The 21,951-nt window shown below is 34.5% G+C and overlaps 1 protein-coding gene across 8 annotated transcripts in view; it reads left to right on the forward strand.

Moving 5' to 3' along the window:
- Positions 1 to 20,993, forward strand: part of CFAP69 (cilia and flagella associated protein 69) — a 57,461-nt gene extending 36,468 nt beyond the window's left edge. For all 8 annotated transcript variants that reach the window (XM_047694972.1, XM_047694973.1, XM_047694975.1 and 5 more), the window contains 11 exons: positions 396 to 560; positions 3,757 to 3,875; positions 5,603 to 5,721; positions 9,442 to 9,523; positions 12,755 to 12,947; positions 14,472 to 14,609; positions 15,164 to 15,240; positions 16,744 to 16,941; positions 19,042 to 19,128; positions 20,097 to 20,201; positions 20,538 to 20,993. In XM_047694972.1, coding sequence (XP_047550928.1) covers positions 396 to 560; positions 3,757 to 3,875; positions 5,603 to 5,721; positions 9,442 to 9,523; positions 12,755 to 12,947; positions 14,472 to 14,609; positions 15,164 to 15,240; positions 16,744 to 16,941; positions 19,042 to 19,128; positions 20,097 to 20,201; positions 20,538 to 20,708 — 1,454 coding nt within the window. In that variant the 3' untranslated portion in view covers positions 20,709 to 20,993. The remainder of the gene's footprint in view (positions 1 to 395; positions 561 to 3,756; positions 3,876 to 5,602; positions 5,722 to 9,441; positions 9,524 to 12,754; positions 12,948 to 14,471; positions 14,610 to 15,163; positions 15,241 to 16,743; positions 16,942 to 19,041; positions 19,129 to 20,096; positions 20,202 to 20,537) is intronic.
- The last annotated feature ends 958 nt before the right edge of the window (positions 20,994 to 21,951 follow it).

Raw genomic sequence — 21,951 nt, forward strand, 5'->3', positions numbered from 1 at the left:
TGGCTTAAGATTCTCTCTCCCTCTCTCTCTTCCCATCCCCCCTAAAACAAATAAAATGAATGCTGAAAGCAATTAAGTGATTTAGATCTGCTTGTGACTATGTAAATACTTCAAAAAACATAATGTTGAGTAATAGTAGCAAGTTACAAAAGATGCACACAAGATGACACATTTGAGAAAAATTTTAAAGCATGTTTCTATTCTGGGAATAGGAGGAGAAGGGGGAAAGGATAAAATTTATTCCTCTAAAAAAAAAAACTAAAGAGTATGACAAAATTTAACATCTGTTTAAACGTAAGGGTTATATATATAAGGTACTGATATATTCTGTTTTATTTGAAATGTTTTTGCTTTAAATTTCTTGATGTAAAGTATTAAATTATATTTCTCCACAGATTCCTTCTTTAGCCATGGCAATAGTTTTCATGGTACAGGTGGCCGTGCCAATAAGTTTGCCCAGATGCGTTACAGTTTAAGACTCTTGAGAGCTATGGTCTACACTGAGGATGAGACTATAAACAATGATCTTTGTGAAAAGGGAACAATTCAGCAACTGATAGGTAAAACACATTTAGTAGAATACTTATAAATTAGAGGTTTTGCTTAAAATGCTTTTTACAAATTTATTTTATCATTCTAGCCAAGAAACTCCTGAATATTCTCTTGGTTTTGTTTCATATTGTTGCTATAAGTCAATTTGTCTTTACTGAAACATCATGGTCACTCATTCTGTAAACATCTGTTTATTCCAGATACTATTTCATTTAGGATTATCTTTTTTTTTTTTAATGGGCTACTGTTACCTTCATTTTTCTAGTAATAAGATGACCACATTTTGGCCAGGATTTTGAAGTCATTTAAAAGAGGATGACATTACATTTTCCAGTGCATCTGACATACCAGAACACTAGTATGCTGGTATATATAGAAATGTACACAGGAGATTCTTTTCTGTTATAATATAGCAGGATATCCTTAATTTTCAACTTAGAATTCACTATAATGAATCATCTTATCCCCAAAATAAATACATGTGAACTTAGAATAAAGTTCAGAACTGAAACCAAACTATTGTTACCTTTGTTAATTAAAAAGTTAATAATCCTCTGGCCCTAACTTTTCCTGACCTTGAAAAGCTTAGTTGGTTAAGCAACTGCCTTCGACTTGGGTCATGATCCTGGAGTCCCGGAATTAAGTCCCACAATGGGCTCCCTGTTCAGCAGAGAGTCTGCTTCTCCCTCTGACCTCTCCCCTCTCATGCTTTTTCTCTTTCAAATAAACAAATGAAATCTTAAAAAAAAAAAAAAAAAAAAAAAAAGATCTATTTTGGTCATACTGAAATTCACTGATTGCCTCATGAGTATGAGATAATTTGCTGGATGTCAATTAATTATAAACACCTCCACCAAAACTCTTCAATCTGTTAAGCCAAAGTGCCTACTCTTCCATCACTAGTGGAGAGCAGTGGTGCCATTTAATAGCAGTGTCCTTTAAAATAAGGATACTGAAAAGGGTGCTAAGTGAAAACAATTTTTGATGAGTTTACTGAGGATGACCAAACCTGAAAGTATATTTTGTGTATGTGTGTTTGTGAGTAAAGCAATAGAAGTTTATTAAGTGAAGATACAGAAAAAAACTCTCAAGAGTGAGTGGGGTCCCGACAGTGTTGCCCCTGAAGTAGATTTTATCACTTCCATGCATGTTCCATTGTACAGAACTCAGTGTTAAGGTTCCAACCTAACTGGATGGAGTCTAGAAAATACTATATTTCATATGTCCAGATAAGAGTCTGAATCTTACCTGGGTAGGAGGTGTGGGGTAGAGAAAGGGGAAAACAAATACAGAAGGGTTCTTTCCTTAGGATTTTTTCCCTTTAACTTGAAAGAAGCTGATCTTTATCATGTGAGTTCTTAGAGGCAGTGGCCTTCCTTCACTTACTCAGTCTAACAGAGGACTTAACAAATAGTTTGCTCATCAAATAGTAATTGAATTGTTATTGCAAATGTTTATAATACCCTTTGTGCAGGCACTGGTGTCACAAACATGTATAGAACAGGACACTGTGGACCTTGCCCTTAATAAGAATGGGAAAAAATATATATATACCCTAGAAAGATAGCATATGTTACCCTACACCATCAGTAAGTCCCCTAGTGAGTAAGACAGAGAATACCCCAGAAACCCAAAGGTTTCAGTAGTTTTTAAGGCTAGGTAATCTTGACAAGTACCTTTATTGAGCTTGGGTGTAAGGGTAAAGCTAGTTTTGAGAGGGAAAAGAGGAGATGGTCTTTAAAGCAAGGGAACAATATAAGCAGAGACATGGTATTAAAATATGTATAACAATGTTTTCAGAGCTAGCTTAAGTGAAGTCAGTTTTATGAAGACATCTATCAACTATACTTCAATTTAAAATAATAAAAAACAGAAATTGGAAAAAAATGTTTTATGGGAACAAGTAATATGAGATATAATATGTCTAGTGAAGAGCCAAGTTAGAATTTTGAATAGCATCCTCTTTAGACATGGGGAGCCATTAGTGATCTTGATCAGGGAGGTTATATGTATAGTGCTGTTTTAGGAAAAGGAATCTGGAAGAAATATATCAGATGACTTAGAATAGAACAAGGAGAAAGTAAAGGCAGGAACTAAAGGATACTGAAATATGAAGGAAATAATTCAAAACATAACATGTGTTACAGACAACACAGAAAGTGACATGCCTACACTCAAATTGGAAGGAAAATGAGATCATCTAGAAAGGAGAAGCAGACCTATGGCCAACCAGGTTGGATTCCTAGATGTTCCTAATAAAGGAGCATAGGCCCATCTGTTCCTGGCATGCTCCTCAACAGAGCCTTCAGCATGCTCAACTGGCCCCATCAGGGACTAATCTTGCACCTGTCATTCATACTAACAGGTCCAAGAATCATCCCCTCAGGGCCAGCTATGGTAATAAATTGTGATTTCCCTGGCCCTCTTACTTTGGAACATAAGTCCAGCCCTTCCTGGTAATGCCAATGACCCCTTTAATAGAGAAGCAATGATTTTTGTTCCTCATTTAAAGCTTAAAGGAAAATTCCTTTTTGCAACAAAATTTTATTGTGACTCTCATCCCATCAGTGTAAGTGGCTCTTTTCTAGTCTTTCTAAATTTTGAGTAGAAGCAGGGGGGAGATTTCAAAGGACATGGGAATACTGCTACCTAAAGTTATTGAAAACACCTCCCAGTAGACATAAGGAGAGGACACAGAAAGAAATAACAGGAAGAGAAAATACACTTAGAGAGGTCTTCCACCTTTGCCTAAAATTGACCCTGTTAACCACAAAGAGATGAGCAAGCTTGTGATCAGGCATTTTAGTCATATATTTGCAAAGCACTCATCTCTGCCTCATGATGCTCTGCATATTTCTATAAACAGTTTTGTTTGCTGCACAAAGTATCAGGTTGTTATGGCATCTTTTAATAATATTCCATTAATTCTGTACTAGAAATGCTATATATGTGGGGCTACTGATGGTATTCAGAGCTCAAAGAATCCATTTATCATCTTCTGTCTACAGCTTCTGCATAACTGTTCGATTCAAATAGCTCCCTTTAAAATAAGTTCTCTAATGGAAATTTTGTAAGAAAGGATTTCTTTTTTTTAAAGAAGGAATTTCAAAATAAAATAAAATACAATGTCTGATCAAATAAAATGATCAAAATAAAAATACAATGTCTGATGAGTTTACATTCTTTCAATTTTTCCCACACCAGGAGTTTTTAAAAATACAATAAGCAAGTCTAATGACAGAGAAGAAGCCATTGTTTTGGAAGTTCAATCTGATATATTACTTATTTTATCTGGTCTTTGTGAACATCATATTCCTAGGAAGGTATGTATGCCTGTGAATCAAAGTTTTGTTCAGATCTTCCAATGACCTAGCACTATAAACTGTTTCTTGGTATCCATAAATGTTGGTGTTTTTTAATCTTGTGAGGATTTAATTTAATATTCCTTTTTATAAGGAGAATATAATTGTATGCAACAAAGTGTATATATATATATATATATATATATATATATATATATATATCTTCAGTGTATATTTCAGTAGGTTTTGATGAATGTATACACTCATTTAACCAATATCTCAATTAAAACAGAGACAACTGTTACTTCCTATGAAATTCTTTCATGCCACTTAGTAGCTATCCCCCCTATTTGCCTTCAGGTGACCACTGTTCTGATTTCTATCCCCGTAAGTAAGTATTGCCTATTCTTTTACTTTATATGAATGGAACCACATTCATATAAATGTGATTTACTCTTTTATATCTGGTCCTGTCATCACCATATTTCTGAAATATACCCATGTTATTACAGGTATCAGCAGTCCATTCCTTTTTGTTGCTGAGTGGTGTTTCTTTGTTTGAATATACCCCATTTTTTTCTCCATTCCCCTATTGATTAATACTTAGGTTTTATCCATTTGGAACTATATGTATAAACCTTCAGTGAACATTTCTGTAGTAGTCTTTCTGTGGACATAATGCTTTCATTACTTCTAGATAAATACTGGGGAGTACAATTAATGTTCATTAAGCAGGTATATGTTTTTAAGAAACTGGCAAACAGTTCTTCCAAAGTGACTATCACATTACAAATGCTGTTTTGAGTTTAAATTGGGTTCAGGGTGATGGGTATGTGATGAGCACTGAGTGTTGTATGTAATAGATGAATCACTAAATTCTACACCTGAAACCAATATTATACTGTATGTTAACTAACTGGAATTTAAATTAAAACTTAAAGAAAAAAAATCAGGTTTATACTAGAACTAAAAGTTAGAAAAAAGAGCTTAATTCCCTTTGATCTTTTTAAATTTTATAACAAACTCTGAGTCTCTAAGTTTGATAACTTAAATAATTTAATAAAAGAATTGGAAAGGTAAAAAAATTTAAATTGTGAAATTTCCAAAAGAGAGATTTTAGGGAGAGGCAACAAGAACAGCAAATGCATACCTAGCTTTGAGCTTTGGTCCAACTTTTTCTTATACTCTGCCACTATATGCCTTTCTTCTGGAAAAATACTCATTGTCTTGCTTACTGGGTACCAGAACTGAACAACAAAACAGTGAGAAAGGTAATTGGTAAACAACAAGTAATAACTGGCAATAACTTAATATAAATTACTAAAGGTTTTAGCTACCATTTATATATTTATTTCTCTCTTGGAGTATTAAAAAGTCTTCCCTGATAGAATTTTAGCCTCTTAAATTAGTTTTGCTATCTCGTATTCATCTGACAGGATATTGGACTACATTCATTATAAAGCAGAAAAAAAACATGGGGTAAGCTTATGGTTTATTTTTTTAAAAAAGAAAGGGAAAAAACAAAAAAATAGAAAGAGACATTAAGCTGGCATGTTGATTGATGCCATTTCTAAAAATTATTAGCTTTATAATAATTGGTCTTAAATTCCTGTGAGTGCAAATTTGAAAAAAATATTTGTATAAAAATAACAATGTTCTATTTTTCTTGTACAAAAAGTTTTAGGGGACAATATGAAACAGGAAAGGATTAGATGATTCAAAAAAATAACTTTAAATAAATCTCTTAGGAAATTTTCGGGACTGAAGGAGTGGATATAATTCTTCATGTAATGAAAACAGACCCCACAAAGTTACTGACTGGATTAGGCTATAATGTACTTCTTCTTAGTACATTGGACAGCATTTGGTGAGTATTACTGTACCCAAGCTAGAACCACAATACAAGAAAATTACTTCTATGGTATTTGTTGATTATATTTAAATATGATATTTAAGATTTCTAATTTTGAAAAAATATACAAATTTGTAAGAAATAAAGCCTAGAAAAATTAACACTGTAGCTTGAATAGTAATAAAAATTAATCCTCATATGCATGATAGAGGAGGGAAAATTTTTGGTACTACAATTTCTTCATGGTGTTAGATAGATTTAAATCAGTTGAAATATGTTTCTGTACTATAATTTAAGCTTCAGTAAAAATTTGCTTGATTTATAAAAAGCGTTCTTCCCTCAAAACCACACCAGAAAGATAACTCTTCCAACACCTTTTCCAGTAGTCCAGAAATGACAGTTACCAATGTCCTTTGGAAAGTAATCTTGTCCATAGCCCATTCATAAAACCATTCTTGTATCTAAACTTAAATCCTTGTTTTTATTATTTGAATCCATTCCATTTGGGCCTGGCCTGGAAAAACAAAAGCATCTACTCTTATACTTGAAGACTGTTGAATTCCTCATTCATCTCCTCTTCAAAGAGGTGAAAATCAATTGACTAGGCATTCCCTAAGCAATATTTTTTCCTCAAGCTTTTTGCATTCTTAAAGGGCAAAAAATAAATCATATATATATACATATATATATATCCTGCTTTTCATAACATTAATTTATAAAATTTTGTCTTGGGCAGAATTACTTGAGTTTCATATATCATTAACAATTAACACATTTATTTTGTCCTATATGGGTGGGATTCATGAAAGCCACAGTGCAACATCTTTGGAGGGGGAAATAATGACTATAGACCTAATACACTACAGATCTAAATGGACCTAACAGGCATATGCAGAATTTTCCACTCAATAGCAGCAGAATACATACTTTTTTTTTTTTAAGATTTTATTTATTTATTTGACAGAGATCACAAGCAGGCAGAGAGGCAGGCGGGGTGGGGGGGGAGCAGGCTCCCTGCTGAGCAGAGAGCCCTGATTGCGAGGCTTGATCCCAGGACCCTGAGATCATGACATGAGCCAAAGGCAGAGCCTTAACCCCCTGGCCACCCAGGCGCCCCTAGAATACATATTCTTTTTAAGTGCTGTCTTATTGTGATTTATATTAAGAAATACATATTTGGGGGCACCTGGGTGGCTCAGTGGGTTAAAGCCTCTGCCTTCGGCTCAGGTCATGATCCCAGGGTCCTGGGATCGAGCCCCACATCAGGCTCTCTGCTCAGCGGGGAGCCTGCTTCCTCCTCTCTCTCTGCCTGCCTCTCTGCCTACTTGTGATCTCTGTCTGTCAAATAAATAAATAAAATCTTTAAAAAAATAAAAAAATAAAAAAACTAGAAATCAATAACAAATAGAAATTAGGAAAACTTACAAATGCAGGGGAATTAACATGCTCTTTAACTACCACTGGGTCAAAGACAAAAGCAAAATAAAAATTAGGAATTTCTTAAGACAAACTAAAATGAAAGTGCAACATACCAAAACTTATGTGATATAGCAACAGCAGAACTAAGAGGGAAGCTTATAGGTATAAATACCTACATAAAAAAGAATGGGGATGCCTGGGTGGCTCAGTTGATTAAGTGTTAGACTCTTGGTTTTGGCTCAGGTCATCATCTCATGGGTCCTAATATCAAGCCCCAGGTAGGGCTCCATGCTCAGTGAGGAGTCTGCTCTCCCTCTACCCCTCCCTCTCAAAATAAATAAATAAATCTTAAAAAAAAAAAAAAAAAGAATGACTCAAGTAAACAACCTAACTTTAAACTTAAAGTAATAGCAATTAAAGAACAAAATAAGCCCCAAATTAGCAAAATAAAGGAAGTACTAAAGATTAGAACAGAAATAAATGAGAGAATAGAAAAAAATGGTTTGTTTTAAAAAGACATCAAAGTCTACAAGCCGTTAGCTAGACTAAAAGAAAGGAGAAGACTCAAAATTAAGATAAATGAAATAAATGAAATAGAACACATCACAACAGATGCCACAGAAATAAAAAAGCATCATAATGGATTATTATGAACAACTATATGCCAACAAATTAGACAATATAGAAGAAATAGATAAATTCCTAGAAACATACAATCAAGATTGAATTAAGAAGAAATGGAAAGCCTGAACAGACCAATAACAATAAGGAGATTGAATCAATAATCAAAAACCTCCCAACAAAAAAGCCCAGGACACAATAGCTTCACAGGTGAATTTTACCAAACATTTAAAGAATTAATACGAATCTTTCTTAAACTCTTCCAGAATATAGAAAAGGGAATGCTTCTAATTCACTTTATGAGGCCAGTCCTGAGGGAAATGGAAGCAAATATCCTACAGGAAATATTAGCAAACCAAATTCAACAACAAAAGGCTCATACACCATGACCAAGTGGGATTTAAAAACTCTCAACAAATTAAGTAGAGAATGACCTACAAAATAAAGGTCATAGATGAAAAGTCCACATCTAAGATCACACTCAATGGTGAAAAGCTAAGAGCTTTTCCTAAAAGATCTGTAACAAGGCAAACGTGCCCACTCTCACCATTTCTACTCAGTACTCTAAGTCCTAGCCAGATCAAGAAAAAAGAAATAAAAGGCATCTAAATTAGAAAAGAAGTATTAAAATTATCTGTTTGCAGATGACATGATCTTATACATAGAAAGCCCTAAAGACTCCACCAAAAACTGTTGGAACTAATAAATTCAATAAAGTAGCAAAATACAAAATCAAATACAAAAATCAGTTGCATTTCATACCATAATGAACTATGCAAAAAGAAAATTAAGAAAACAATCATACTTACAATAGAACCAAAAAGAATAAAGTACTTAGGAAGGAATGTAACCAAGGAAGTGAAAACCTTATGCACTGAAAACTGTAAAACACTGACAAAAGAAATTAAAGCAGACACAAATAAATCGAAGGACATCCTGTGCTCACGGACTGGAATAATTAATATGGTTTAAATGTCATACTAGCCAAAGTGATGTATAACTTCATGCAATCCCTATTAAATCCTAAAGATATTTTTTTACAGAAATAGAAAATACAATCCTAAGATTCATATGGAACCACTAATCATCAAGGAAAGGCAAACCAAAACCACAATGAGTTATCATCTTATACCTGATGGAATGGTTATTAACCACCCACCCCAAGACATGTTTTGGTGAGGAGTGTGGAGAAAAGAGAACTCTTGATATTGAGGGGAATGGAAATTGTACAGCCACTATGGAAAACAGTATAGAAGTTCCTCAAAAAATTTAAAAATAGAACCACCATATGATCCAACAATCCCACTTCTGGGTATATATCCAAACGAATTAGAATCAGAATCTTGAAGAAATAGCTGGACTCCCATGTTCATTGCAGTATTATTCACAATAGGCAAGATATGGAAACAACCCAAATGTCCATCAATAGATGAATGGATAAAGAAAAAAAATATGGTATATACATGTAATGGAATAGCACTTAGCCTTAAAAAAGAAGAAAATCCTATGGTTTATAACATAGATGGACCTGGAAAACACTATGCTAAGTGAAATAAGTCAGTCACAGAAGACTATCTTTTATACATGATTTCTGTTATATGAGGCATCTAAAACAGTCCAAAAAAATATGGAAGTAGACAATAGTATATAGACAGTAGAATCCTTGTTAAGTGAATAACTTCCTTTTTATTTAAGGTGCTGTATTTTGGGTTGTTATCCCTCAGAGGATTACTTTCTTGAAAAGGAAGGCATTTTTCTCCTTTTGGACTTATTGGCAGTAAGTATGATTGTTAATAATTGTAAACAAATAAATATGTTTTTATTAACTCTTTCCAAAACTAAGAGCCATAGAACACCATTCTGTAATTAAATGTGCCCCCAAATCATGTTTAAATGTTTGTTTTAAACAAAATCTCACTTGGAGATCCATAATTTGCATTGGCATAATAAAGGCTCTGAAAATTCCTCCTGTGAAGAAACCTGTTTACTTAGGTCAGCACTCCCAAACATGTAACAACAGATAATTTGTTTTATGGGATTTTCCCCACCCACCTTTAAAGAAATAATTTATGAAATGCTAAACAATATCAAAACACATAAGCATAACTTCTAGCTTCTTCTCTTAGTATTAAAAGTTAAGGGCCACATTAAACAAAGGAGTAAAGATCAGCATTTTTTAGAAGATTTTATTTATTTATTTGAGAGAGAGCAAGAGAGCGAGAGAGAGCATGAGCAGGGGTGGGAGAGGCAGAGAGAGAGGGGGAGGGAGAAGGAGGCTCCCTGCTGAGCAAGAAGCCCAATGTAGGACTCCATCCCAGGACCCTGGGATCATGACCTGAGCCAAAGGCAGCCACTTAACCCACTGAGCCACCCAGGCGCCCCAAGATGAGCATTTTTAAAGAACTGAATAGTTTGTAGGTAATGTGAAGAATCAAGTGTGTTTTAGACCATTTTATAGAATGAGCAGGAATGACTATATTAAGTTTGCCAGGAAAGACAGTTGCCATCTAACACCAAAGAATGGCAAAGACGCTCAATTATCCTCAAAGTAATTCCCTACTGGCCTCAATTCCAAGGAGGTTTATGTCAAGATGTTATGGGAGTAAAAGTATAATTTGGTTTCAATAAAACTTAAAGAGATATTCCCACGTAGAGTTCTACCTATGTCCCTGCCTTGATCGCCACCATTCACGATTTTATTAACAGAATAACAGACCATGGGGCACCTGGGTGGCTCAGCTGGTTAAGTATCTGCCTTTGGCTCAGGTCATGATCCCAGAGTCCTGGGATGGAGCCCCACATTGGGCTCCCTGCTCAATGGGAGCCTGCTTCTCCCTCTGCCTGGCGCTCCCTCTGCTTGTGCTCTCTTCTTTCTCAAATAAATAAATACAATCTTAAAAAAGAAAAAACAGGGACGCCTGGGTGGCTCAGTTGGTTAAGCAGCTGCCTTCGGCTCAGGTCATGATCCCAGCGTCCTGGGATCGAGTCCCACATCGGGCTCCTTGCTCATCAGGGAGCCTGCTTCTCCCTCTGCCTCTGCCTGCCATTCTGTCTGCCTGTGCTTGCTCTCTCTCCCTCCCTCTCTCTGACAAATAAATAAATAAAATCTTTAAAAAAAAAAAAAACAGAATAACAAACCTACTTGGATTTAGCAAAGGTACTAAAATTATTTGTGTCTCTGAAAGAAAATTAGTTGGCATTACATATAGGAAAGCAAACTCATTAGATATAAAACATTACAAAAAATAAATAAAAATAATAATAACCCATTTTGATAAACAGGAGTGAGTCATAACCAGAAGCCCTTGGATTGTTCAGAAAATTGGACATAATACAGAAAGATATATGTGTGGCTTTACTAAATGATCACCATGTTTCTCTGATGAGAGGTCAAGCATGCCCAGAGGTGCTTGGTGATTTGTGAGGGGATTCTCAAAGTCACAGAATTAATTTGGCACATCTTCCTAGAATCTTGTTTTTAGTTGAAGACTAGGAAATGGGGAGTTATATTAAACATGTATATACTAAATAATGAAATTCTATGTGAATATTGAATGTTATATAATAGACTTCAAAGACATTTCTCACTTGTGTTCACTCTCCTTCACCACTAGGGTTTCTCTGATGGAAAGGCATGAAGAAGACTGGTAGGAGAAGCCATATAGCGCAGTGGTTATGATCATAGGCTGCAGTCAGTCTGACTGAGGCCTCCAATACTTGTTAGCTGTGTAACTTGGACAAGTATTTAACATCTCTGTTACATGTTTCTTCATCTATCTAACAGAGATAACGATAGTATCTATTCCATGCTCTGTGGGAGAATTATATGAGTGATTATGTGTGCATGTGCACATATGCACATATAGATATACACACATGCACTTACATACAGTATTTGGAATAGTTCCTGACACATATTTTTGCCATGTAAGTGTTTTCTATTTTTAATGAATATAAATATTAGATTGTGCTTAATGTGATTTAAACCAATCAAGTTAATTACAGATTACAAATATTCTTTAATGAAGTTTTTTTTATCAACTCCAACCCTTGAAATTTGCCTCTTTCTCCAGAAAGTGAAGTATAGGAATAAAGAACCCAATTGAGGGCTCTGTTTAATACAATCTGCTAAAATATTTATCCAGTATGCAATGATAATAATTGCTAATAATGTTAAATATTATTTAGAGCTTTCTATATGCCAAGAAGTCTTGTGTAATTCATGACAATAACTCTCTAAAGCAGGTAGTAATATCCTTCATTTTATTATAGAGGAAACTGATAATGTTTGCTTAAATAACAGGTTACGTGTTTCCTGTGCTATATTCTGTTAACGGTATACTATGAGTTAATCAACAAAAACTATTTCAGACACAAATTATTACTGTGTGGAGACTATTACTCTGGATGGACTTTTCTATACGTAAATTTTGGTTTGCTGAAAGCTAGTAGCAAAACAAGGGAAATATGCTTGATAATTTTTCTTAAATGCTTACTTTGCAAAATACAAAATTAAATCTCAAGTGGTTTATTTTCATATGTGACTGCCACATGCAGTTACCATCAGTTATTTTCTTAGTCACAACAAGGTTATAGTTAATATGAGTCTTTACAAACCTTAATAAAGCATGTAAATTGGAAAGATCCTATAATTAGAGTGAACAATGTCTGGTACTGTTTACCTTGCTCCACTTAAAATGAACATGTTCACTTACTTTTACAATATCTCTTTTTCTGGACCTAACCAAATCAATTGCTTTTTTGGTCATGACATATATTTATGACTACATCAGAATTATATTGAATCTTTTTATTCTTTCTAATTCTTAAACATATTTTCAACAGGAGATTGTCCAGTCATACTTAAGTAGAGTGTGAATTTTTTAAGGCCATAATTTAGAAGAAAGTTACTGGTTAATACAAATATTTCTTGGGGGTTTTTTATTTTGAAGGTAATAATTCTTAAAATTTATTACATCTCTTTTCCTTTTCTGTTTCCTTGCAAAAGTTGAACCAAAAGAAATTCTGTAATCTAATACTTGGAATAATGGTTGAATTTTGTGATAATCCCAAAACTACGGCTCATGTCAATGCTTGGCGGGGGAAGAAGGACCAGACAGCTGCTAGTCTTTTAATTAAATTGTGGAGAAAGGAAGAAAAAGAACTGGGAGTAAAGCGTGATAAACATGGGATGATCATTGGTAAGTGTATTTATAACTGTCAGTAGTAGCAATTAGATGCATATTTTAATTGAGATATAATTGACATATAAATTGCACTAGTTTTAGGTGTACAACATAATGATTTGATATATGTACATATTACAAAGTGATTACCATAATAAATTTAGTTAACATCCATCACTACACAGTTAAAATTTTTTTGTTGTGATCTAACTTTTAAAATCTACTTTCTTAGCAACTTTCAAATATACAATAAAGTATTTGTTAACTGTAGTCACCACCCTGTTCATTACATCCTAGGACTTATTCATTGTTTACCCATATTTTTAAAAAGAGATCTTAAAAAATTTTAGGGAAGTATGAGGACTTCCACCTCTTTGTTTAAAGTTGTTTTCACAAGAGTTTGTAGAACTTGCTATCAAATTCTGAATGAATGGAAGAAAACTAAGTAAATTAGTAGCAGGTTCATATTTTTATAGAATATTTTCAGGAAGTGATATTTGATTATATCATTCAACTCAAAACAAAAAAAAACAAAAAACAAAAAACAAAAAACCCAACATCATGTCCTAAAGAAGTTCCTTTGAGTTACTTGCTTTTACAAATAGATTCAGTAACATTTCATTTACCAGTTAAATTTTGGAATATAAATGGAGTGCCTGAAAACAATTTTTATAGCATTTTGTACATTTCTGTTGATTCATATTCATGAAGCAAGTTTACTTTTTATATAAAAGAAGAAATTGTTTTCTTTCTTTTTTTTTTTAAAGATTTTATCTATTTATTTGAGAGAGAGAACGGGGGAGAGAGAGAGAGAGTACAAGCAGGTGGAGGGGTATAGGGAGAGGGAGAAACAGACTTACTGCTGAGCAGGGAACCCGATGCAGGGCTGGATCCCAGGACCCTGGGATCATGACCTGAGCCAAAGGCAGATGCTTTGACTGAGCCACCCAAGCACCCTAGAAGAAATTGTTTTCTAAATAAAAATAAATCAAATGTTGATAAATTTTAATTATCAGCAATCTATAATGCTAGGGTACATTTTCTAAGCCTCAAGTTTCTTTTCATCTAAACTGTTAATATTGTTAATTTTTAAATGAAAATACTTGCCCTTTAACTTCTGATGATTTCTATTTCAACCAATTTTTATTATTTCTGAGTTTTGATCTGTAACATCATAAAATTGTTTTCATATTTATAGCATAATATATAGAACCCCAAAGTGAAGGAGATTACATCTTTGTTAAACTGACATTATTTAATTTCTGGATCTCAAAATTAGAAAAGTTATTTACATAAGAGTTTCACTTTTTAAAAAGTTATTTTGTGAAATTTCTGTATTTTACATATAATTAAAAAGTTTTGCCATAGAATGAGGAATAACTGCTAATGCTTTCAAAAGAATAACCATATACAGTGCACTATTTTATTCAGTTATAAGATGTTTATATATCTTATGTCGGGATGAAAATTTCAAATTGAGATATTAATTTACTAATGTTTGTATCTGTCCTTTCTGTTTTCATGATATGCATTGATTAGATACAAAGAAACCTCTATTTACCAGTTTCCAAGAAGAGCAAAAAATCATGCCATTGCCTGCAAACTGCCCAACTCTTGCAGTTATGGACGTTGCTGAGAATATCAGAGCAAAAATTTATGCTGTGCTGGGCAAACTGGGTAAGAAGCTACTTGTCAAATTCTCAAGAGCCTCTGTTTTACTCAGTTTGCAAAGTGATTTTGCTTTGGAGTCTATTTTCAAACATGATGATCAAAATCCTTTTATACAGATAAGTGCATGTTCCATTGTTACCCAATGCCCAAGGTACACCCTTTATCAATTACACTTGATCTTAGCCAAAAGGCTGAGAAGCGATGACCCTTTATCAATTAAAATCAGAATCTCTGAGTGTGGGGCCCAGGCATCAGCATCTTTCAAAGCTCCCCAGGCAGTTCCAGGATTAAAGGTGGTTAGTTTAGATGATTAGGCTTAAACATTTGAATTGTGAAATACCTCAGTTTTTTAAATCCTTGCTGCCTTTTTTTTTTTTCCTTGCTTTCCGTTAAGGAAAAAAGTTGTCAAACACTCTTCAGCAAGCCAGAAGCTCACAGAACTAACTTTCATAATCAGGATGAAATAAAAATTGTTGGCATTAGTTTTTATAAAATAGATACAAGCCTTTTGGAATCACTTGCTTTGTTACAGTAATTCTTTCTTTATAAACTTTGTTTAGATTTTGAAAATTTACCTGGCCTATCTGCTGAAGATTTTGTCACTCTTTGTATCATACACAGATACCTTGACTTTAAAGTGAGTACCTTCTTAATAATCTTATTAAACTCTAACATAACAAAAAAATCAATTGGGAAATAAAAGATCTATTCATAGTTGTAAGCAATCATCCATGTACTGTATAGTTTTTATTTCCCATTTTGCATTTGGTACTATTCAAGAAACCTATAGTTGATTGGTGTTTTCCATAGGATATGATTTCATCCAACTATTAGTTTATAAAAGAAGATGGATGTTACTGACAGAGCTGTTCAGAAGCTTACTGGAAGTTTTAAAATGTAATTTCTTTCTTTTTTTTTTAGATTATTTATTTATTTATTTGACAGAGATCACAAGCAGGCAGAGAGGCAGAGAGAGAGGGAAGCAGGCTCCCTGCTGAGCAGAGAGCCCGATGCAGGGCTAGATCCCAGGACCCTGGGATCATGACCTGAGCCAAAGGCACAGGCTTTAACCCACTGAGCCACCCAGGCACCCCTAAAATATAATTTCTTCTCTTTAGAGAGCATTAGGAATTATAGTTAAGTGAATTATTCCTTATTAACATAAATTATTAATATTTATTAAAGATTATTTTATCTTTAGTTTACATGATGATCAAATATCAGGTAAAGGATATGAGGTTTCTCACCCTGTTGGTTATATTTTTATTGGCAAATAAATACTTTTGTAGTATTTTGAAGCAAAGTCTTTTTTAGTATTTTCTCCTCTACTAATATTAGTACCGTGTATTTGAATGTTATAAATGAATAAGTCTCTATTTTCAAATGAAAAAATAGCTCACTTTCATCCCAATCCTGGATATATAAATTTTTCTATAAATATGAGCATACTCAAGCACATTAAATTTACAAACAACCTAGAATATGAGATGGACCTGTCAGTATGATGAAACCATGGAGTTAAGAGCTTGAGATTCAGTTACTGTCTGAGCTAGAAGGTAAGGGGCAGAGCGCAGGGCTCTAGAGCTCCAGTTATCCCCATATTAATTGCCCTACAAGTTCAGCTCGACCTAGCTTTGATTTATTTATTTTTTAAAAGCATTGCTATCCTCTTTTTTCTTTTTTAAACTCCCATCCAATGTGGGGCTTGAACTCGTGACCCCAAGATCAAGAGTCATATGCTGTATGGACTAAGCCAGCCAGGCATCCCTTGACCTAGCTATTAATACAGGGCTTTTGGGAGGAAGACATCAGTAGTTCAAAAGACTAAGAACAGCAGCAGTTTCTTGCAGCTGTGAAAACAGTGCGACTAAAAACAGGGCAGTGAAAATTGTAGTGAATTAGACTTAGGTAGTGGAGCCTCATCTACGAATACCTTATCATTGTAAAACATGATAACTCAACTGTAACTTGTGCCCCCAAATAATTCCCAATGCACTTATTCACAAGTAGGAAGATGGGGAAAGGTGGTTCAGTAAGTGTTAACTTTGGAACAATCACCCAAATAAAGGATTACCCAAAATTACATCATTTATTTGTGGTTAAATTAACTTTTTTTTAACCTTAAACTTTGTTATAACAGATTGGAGAAATATGGAATGAAATATGTGAAGAAATAAAATTAGAAAAGTTAAGACCAGTCAATACAGATAAAAAAATTTTGGAAGCTATTACAACAGCATCAGAAAATATTGGAAAGATGGTTGCTTCTCTTCAAAGTGAGATGATTGAAAGCCAAGCACACCAAGATGTGCAAAATGAACAAAAAGTATATACAAAAGTAAGTCACATATACCATTAAGGTAGGAAATAATAATTTCAATAAACTAGTTTACCATTGGATATATTTGTCTTACCTGTGAATGTTTCAGCACATGGAGTTATTTTGTAGTTTTTCTTACACTTATTTTCAGTGTTTTTGTGCAATTTTTAAAGAAACCATGAAATTAACAGCCCTGAGACTTAACTACTATATTCAGTACAGGTTTATGGCATAATGATTTGATTTCTATAGGCTTACATTTAAAAAAGTAAACAGATACCTGGGGTGCCTGGGTGGCTCAGTGGTTAAGCATCTGCCTTTGCCTCAGGTCATGATCCTGGGGTCCTGGGATCCAGCCCCGTGTCAGACTCCCTGTTCAGTGCAGAGCCTACTTCTCCCTCTCCTTCTCCCTTCTGCTCCTGCGCTCTCTCTCTCAAATAAATAAATAAAATCTTTTTTAAAAGTAAACAGGCACCTGAGACACATTTTTTGAAATGTCAGAGTTCTAAAAATTGTGGTCTAAGTGTATACATTTAGCAAATTCTGACAGTGTATCTCTATGACTTTATGTATAGCCTCCCTGAGAAAGTGCCCTCATCCCTCACTCTGTGATCTGTCCTTACTGGTATGCCAACCATAGGTATATTGATAAAAGCTTCACCCTCACTTCAGTGCCATGAAACTTACAATGAATATTCTATCTATAGATTCAGAGGTAAGCTGGTCTCTGATTTTAACTAATCAGAAAAAGCCTGCCAGGAAAATACAAGCCATTTTCCTAAAGCTTTGTGTTCAGTCAGAAACTGAACGCAAAAGAAGTTTTTTAAGCAAATGGGTCTTTAAGTGGCTCTAGCTTGTCCCTCAAATACAAAGACAGTGCAGATTCCCCACTTCTGCTTGGTGGATTTTTATGATTACAGTTAAATGTTTAAAACTCGTTAAGGTGATTTCCAAAGTGTTTTCAATTGCCTGATCTTGCACATAGTCTACTAAATGTTTATATCTACAGCCTAGTAGGAATTCTATCTGTGTCATCTGTAAATTCCGCTCCATCTTAAACACCAATTTGCCTGAAAGTTTTTTTGTTTTGTTTTGTATTGTTTGTTTTTTTAAAGATTTCATTTATTTATTTGACAGAGATCACAAGTAGGCAGAGAGGCAGGCAGAGAGAGAGGAGGAAGCAGGCCCTCCAGTGAGCAGAGAGCCCGTTGCGGGGCTCCATCCCAGAACCCTGGGATCATGACCTGAGCCGAAGGCAGAGGCTTTAACCCGCTGAGCCACCCAGGCACCCCTGCCTGAAAGTTTTATTTAAGAGTTTTTATTGCATAGATGATGTCATTTAAGTAATTTATTTGCTGTCAAGTGGGATAACCCTATTGAAAGTTGTGCTAAGTTCTGTTGAACAGCAGAATGTCTGCTGTGGTGGATGAGCTATTGTTGATTTGGTGGTTATTGCTGATTTGTTATGGCTTTGACCCCACTTATTTTTAAGCAGTTGTTTAATTAAATACTCTTGGGTTCATAATCCATATTTAATAACGTGTTATATACTAACCAAGGGCATGTGTTCTCTGATTATATATTTGGTGAATAGCCTGGTGAAAACTACATAGTCTTTGCAGTTTGTTAGTGGTCACCTCCCTAGACTGTATCACCACAACCGACTCAGCACTCTCACAAAACTACTTATCTTAAATGACTATAGTCAAAAATTAGTAATTTTACCGATATAACCTTCTGTAAACTATTATCAGTGGCAGCAAGAATCTCTATATTTTCTCCTGTGAATTTGCTGTTGGGTCATTTATATAGCTTGTTCTGGATTATAATCTGTCTTCACAAGTGATAATCACATAAAGCAATAAGGCTTGCTGGGAATGATTATTGTTGTTTTTATGTTTTGTATTTTCATTACAACAGTTTTACATTACATGTCATGGAAGGCAGTTCAAATGTTAACCACATAATGAAGGAAGGATTTTACTCTAATTGTTTACCTAGTCAGCCCTAAAATTTACATTGCCAAAATCTAGGTCTTCCTTCAAAATAAGGGCTTTAAAAAGCCCTTTGGTATCGTTTCATAGAAACTAGAACTCTTAATTATCTTTATCATTTCAGATACAAGCCACACACAGGCAAAGAGAATTGGCTAATAAATCATGGGAAAATTTCTTGGCCAGAACATCAAATGCTAAAACTTTAAAGGTAGGATTTTTAAAATATTATGATATCCACAACAAATAGCCATTTCTGATAGGCAGACTTTTTCAGAAATATTGATATTGATATTAACAATTAAATGAGAACTGGGGGAAAGTATCACTTTGGGAAAAGATGATAAATTGCTTTAGGAATACGCTAAAAACTAATCTAAAAATTATATAATGTTGATTGTTCACTTAAAATATGTGAGAAGCACCATTTATTTCCAAAACCTCATTGCTTTCCCCACTTCTTCCACTAATACTTTGGATATGTTTTTATGTAATGTTACAGTTCTTTGGCTAGATATGAAACTGCTGAATGTTAAATTAGTCCATGAAACCACATTAAGGTAGCAAAACTAAAGTAAGAACAAAAGCTCACTCGAGGTACTGGGTCTCCCCCTTCTCACTAAAAATTCTTCCCAACTCTACTTATGAAATATTCTCACTTTTAAGGAGTAATTAATGAAAATCAGCCCATTCCATGCAGATTGTTATTTCAAATTTCACCTGCTGTAAGTGCCTCAGCTACTGAGTTTGAACAAAACTGCAACAAATTATCCAATTTATATCACTCTGAAATAGTTAAGTGTTCTGAATTAGTATTTATGCAAAATATTTTGAAAACATGTATCACCTGAGGTAAATTTAGGAGTTTCTTAAATTACGTGCTAAAGTGAGATTTCCAGAAGGCCTGCTTTATTCCTTGGTCATATATGTCTGATAACTGGAACTCTCAGTAATTTTCTCAGGTGACTGGTATCTTCTGCAATGTATAGAAGATGCAACTTACTAATAACTGTCTTCTTAGTCTAAGTGAGTAAGTAACAGGTTCCAGTCCTACTCAATAAATGGTTCAAGTAGAAATCAGGCACAATTAAATGTACTTCACATACTTGACTGCAAGTATGATAGTTAATGCTTTAGTAGCAATTAATATTACTTTCTTTCTAATTTAAAAATCTTCAGAAAGCAAAAAGACTTCAGGAAAAAGCTATAGAATCCTCTAGACACAGTAAGCCTCCACCAAATGCAATATTTCACAGGACAGATATTAAAGGCCTTAACACAACGGTAAGTTTTTTTGTTGTTTTTGTTCATTTGTTTGTTTTGCTTCATAATTTTTCTTAGTGGTACTGTATTTAGTCTCTATAGAATGTTAGTTGTATGGGGGGGTTTTCCCATTTTTTTTTTTTTGGTCAAATTTCACACAATTAAGGCATATTTATCTCCATGATAAATTCACTGTTACCCAGTACTGGTTTAGACCCCATCAGCCCTACAGGATTCCCAGGAAACAGCTACAAATTTGTATCTTTTCTAAAATCAGTGGAAGGATGAATGGGTTTTTCTCTTATTGAAAAATTTTGTAAATGAACTCTTACCTATACCTTTTGCTTTGTCTGTCAGGTGCCTTCTGGTCGGGTAGTAACAGTGGAAAGCACTCCTGCCCGATTACTGGGAGGACCTCTGGCTGATACAGATATTGCTCTTAAAAAACTGCCTATTCGAGGAGGAGCCCTACAAAAGGTGAAAGCAGTGAAAACTGTGAATGAGTCAAAGAAGAGTGTTCCTACATAAAATAATCTATGGAGATTTTGAAATAAAGTTTGCTTATAATTTTTTAGTTGAATATATCTTTATAAACATAAAGCAAATATTTTAGTAAAATACTATGAAAAAATAAAAGTTAAGTACATATAATTTATTTGTACTGAAAATATCTACATATAGCACCAGAAGAGTTGTCATCAATTTCTTTGGAAAAGATCACTAATTCTCTTTACTGAAATTATAAAATATATTGTGTCAGTTAAACTCCTTTGATTGCATGTGAACTACTTCATCTGGTTAAGCCAAATAAAAACTTTTCCAGGCTCTGTAGCTATCAAATCTAGGAGTAGTTAAGACTGCAGGCATCGGGGGCGCCTGGGTGGCTCAGTGGGTTAAAGCCTCTGCCTTCGGCTCAGGTAATGATCTCAGGGTCCTGGGATCAAGCCCCGCATTGTGCTCTCTGCTCAGCAGAGAGCCTGCTTCCCTCTCTCTCTCTCTGCCTGCCTCTCTGCCTACTTGTGATCTCTGTCTGTCAAATAAATAAATTAAAAAAAAAAAAAAAGACTGCAGGCATTGTTGGATCTAGGACTGAAACTCTGAGTAAATCTTCTCCTTACCTAGCAGTTCTCCCAAGTCGATACCCAGAAGAGAAGAATACATGCCAGTTTTTCAATAGTCTCTGCATCTGCCTCTGCCTCTTGGGACCCTTGATTGGCCACATGCCCACTCCTGAGCCATTCATCATGACTTTGGCCAGATCTGAGTACCGCCTACTCCCAGAACCAGAAGTAGGCCAACCCCAACCAAAATATATGGATGGAGTGGGGAATCAGGATATTTATATATGTATATATAAATACTGGGCAGCAAAAACATTTGCAACAAATTTGTTGGTCAGAGTAAAATAAGTTGGCTCTGTTATAAAAAGTAAATGTGAGTTATGAGCTAAACAACAAAAATTTTAAAAATGTAGATGGTTTTACTCTTTATATAAAAATATACAAAACAAATTCTAATGCTACTTTTCTTCTTTAATGGGGAATGGATGGGGAGAGTGAAGAAATGTCTTCCCTCCTTTGGTGGTGAAGGTATTTTGCCAAAAAATAGGAGATAGATGCCTTAGTGCTGGATGTAGAGTAAAGTGTCCCTTTATGGCATTAAGAGATTTCCATGGCCTGTCTCCATTCCCATGTCAACCCCACCCAGGAAGCCACAAAGTTAAGTTCATGTCCAAGACTGGGAGAGACAAGAACCTGTTTTCTTAAATAGG

Source organism: Lutra lutra, chromosome 11, assembly GCF_902655055.1.
Source record: "Lutra lutra chromosome 11, mLutLut1.2, whole genome shotgun sequence".
In the NCBI taxonomy this organism is placed as follows: domain Eukaryota; kingdom Metazoa; phylum Chordata; class Mammalia; order Carnivora; family Mustelidae; genus Lutra; species Lutra lutra.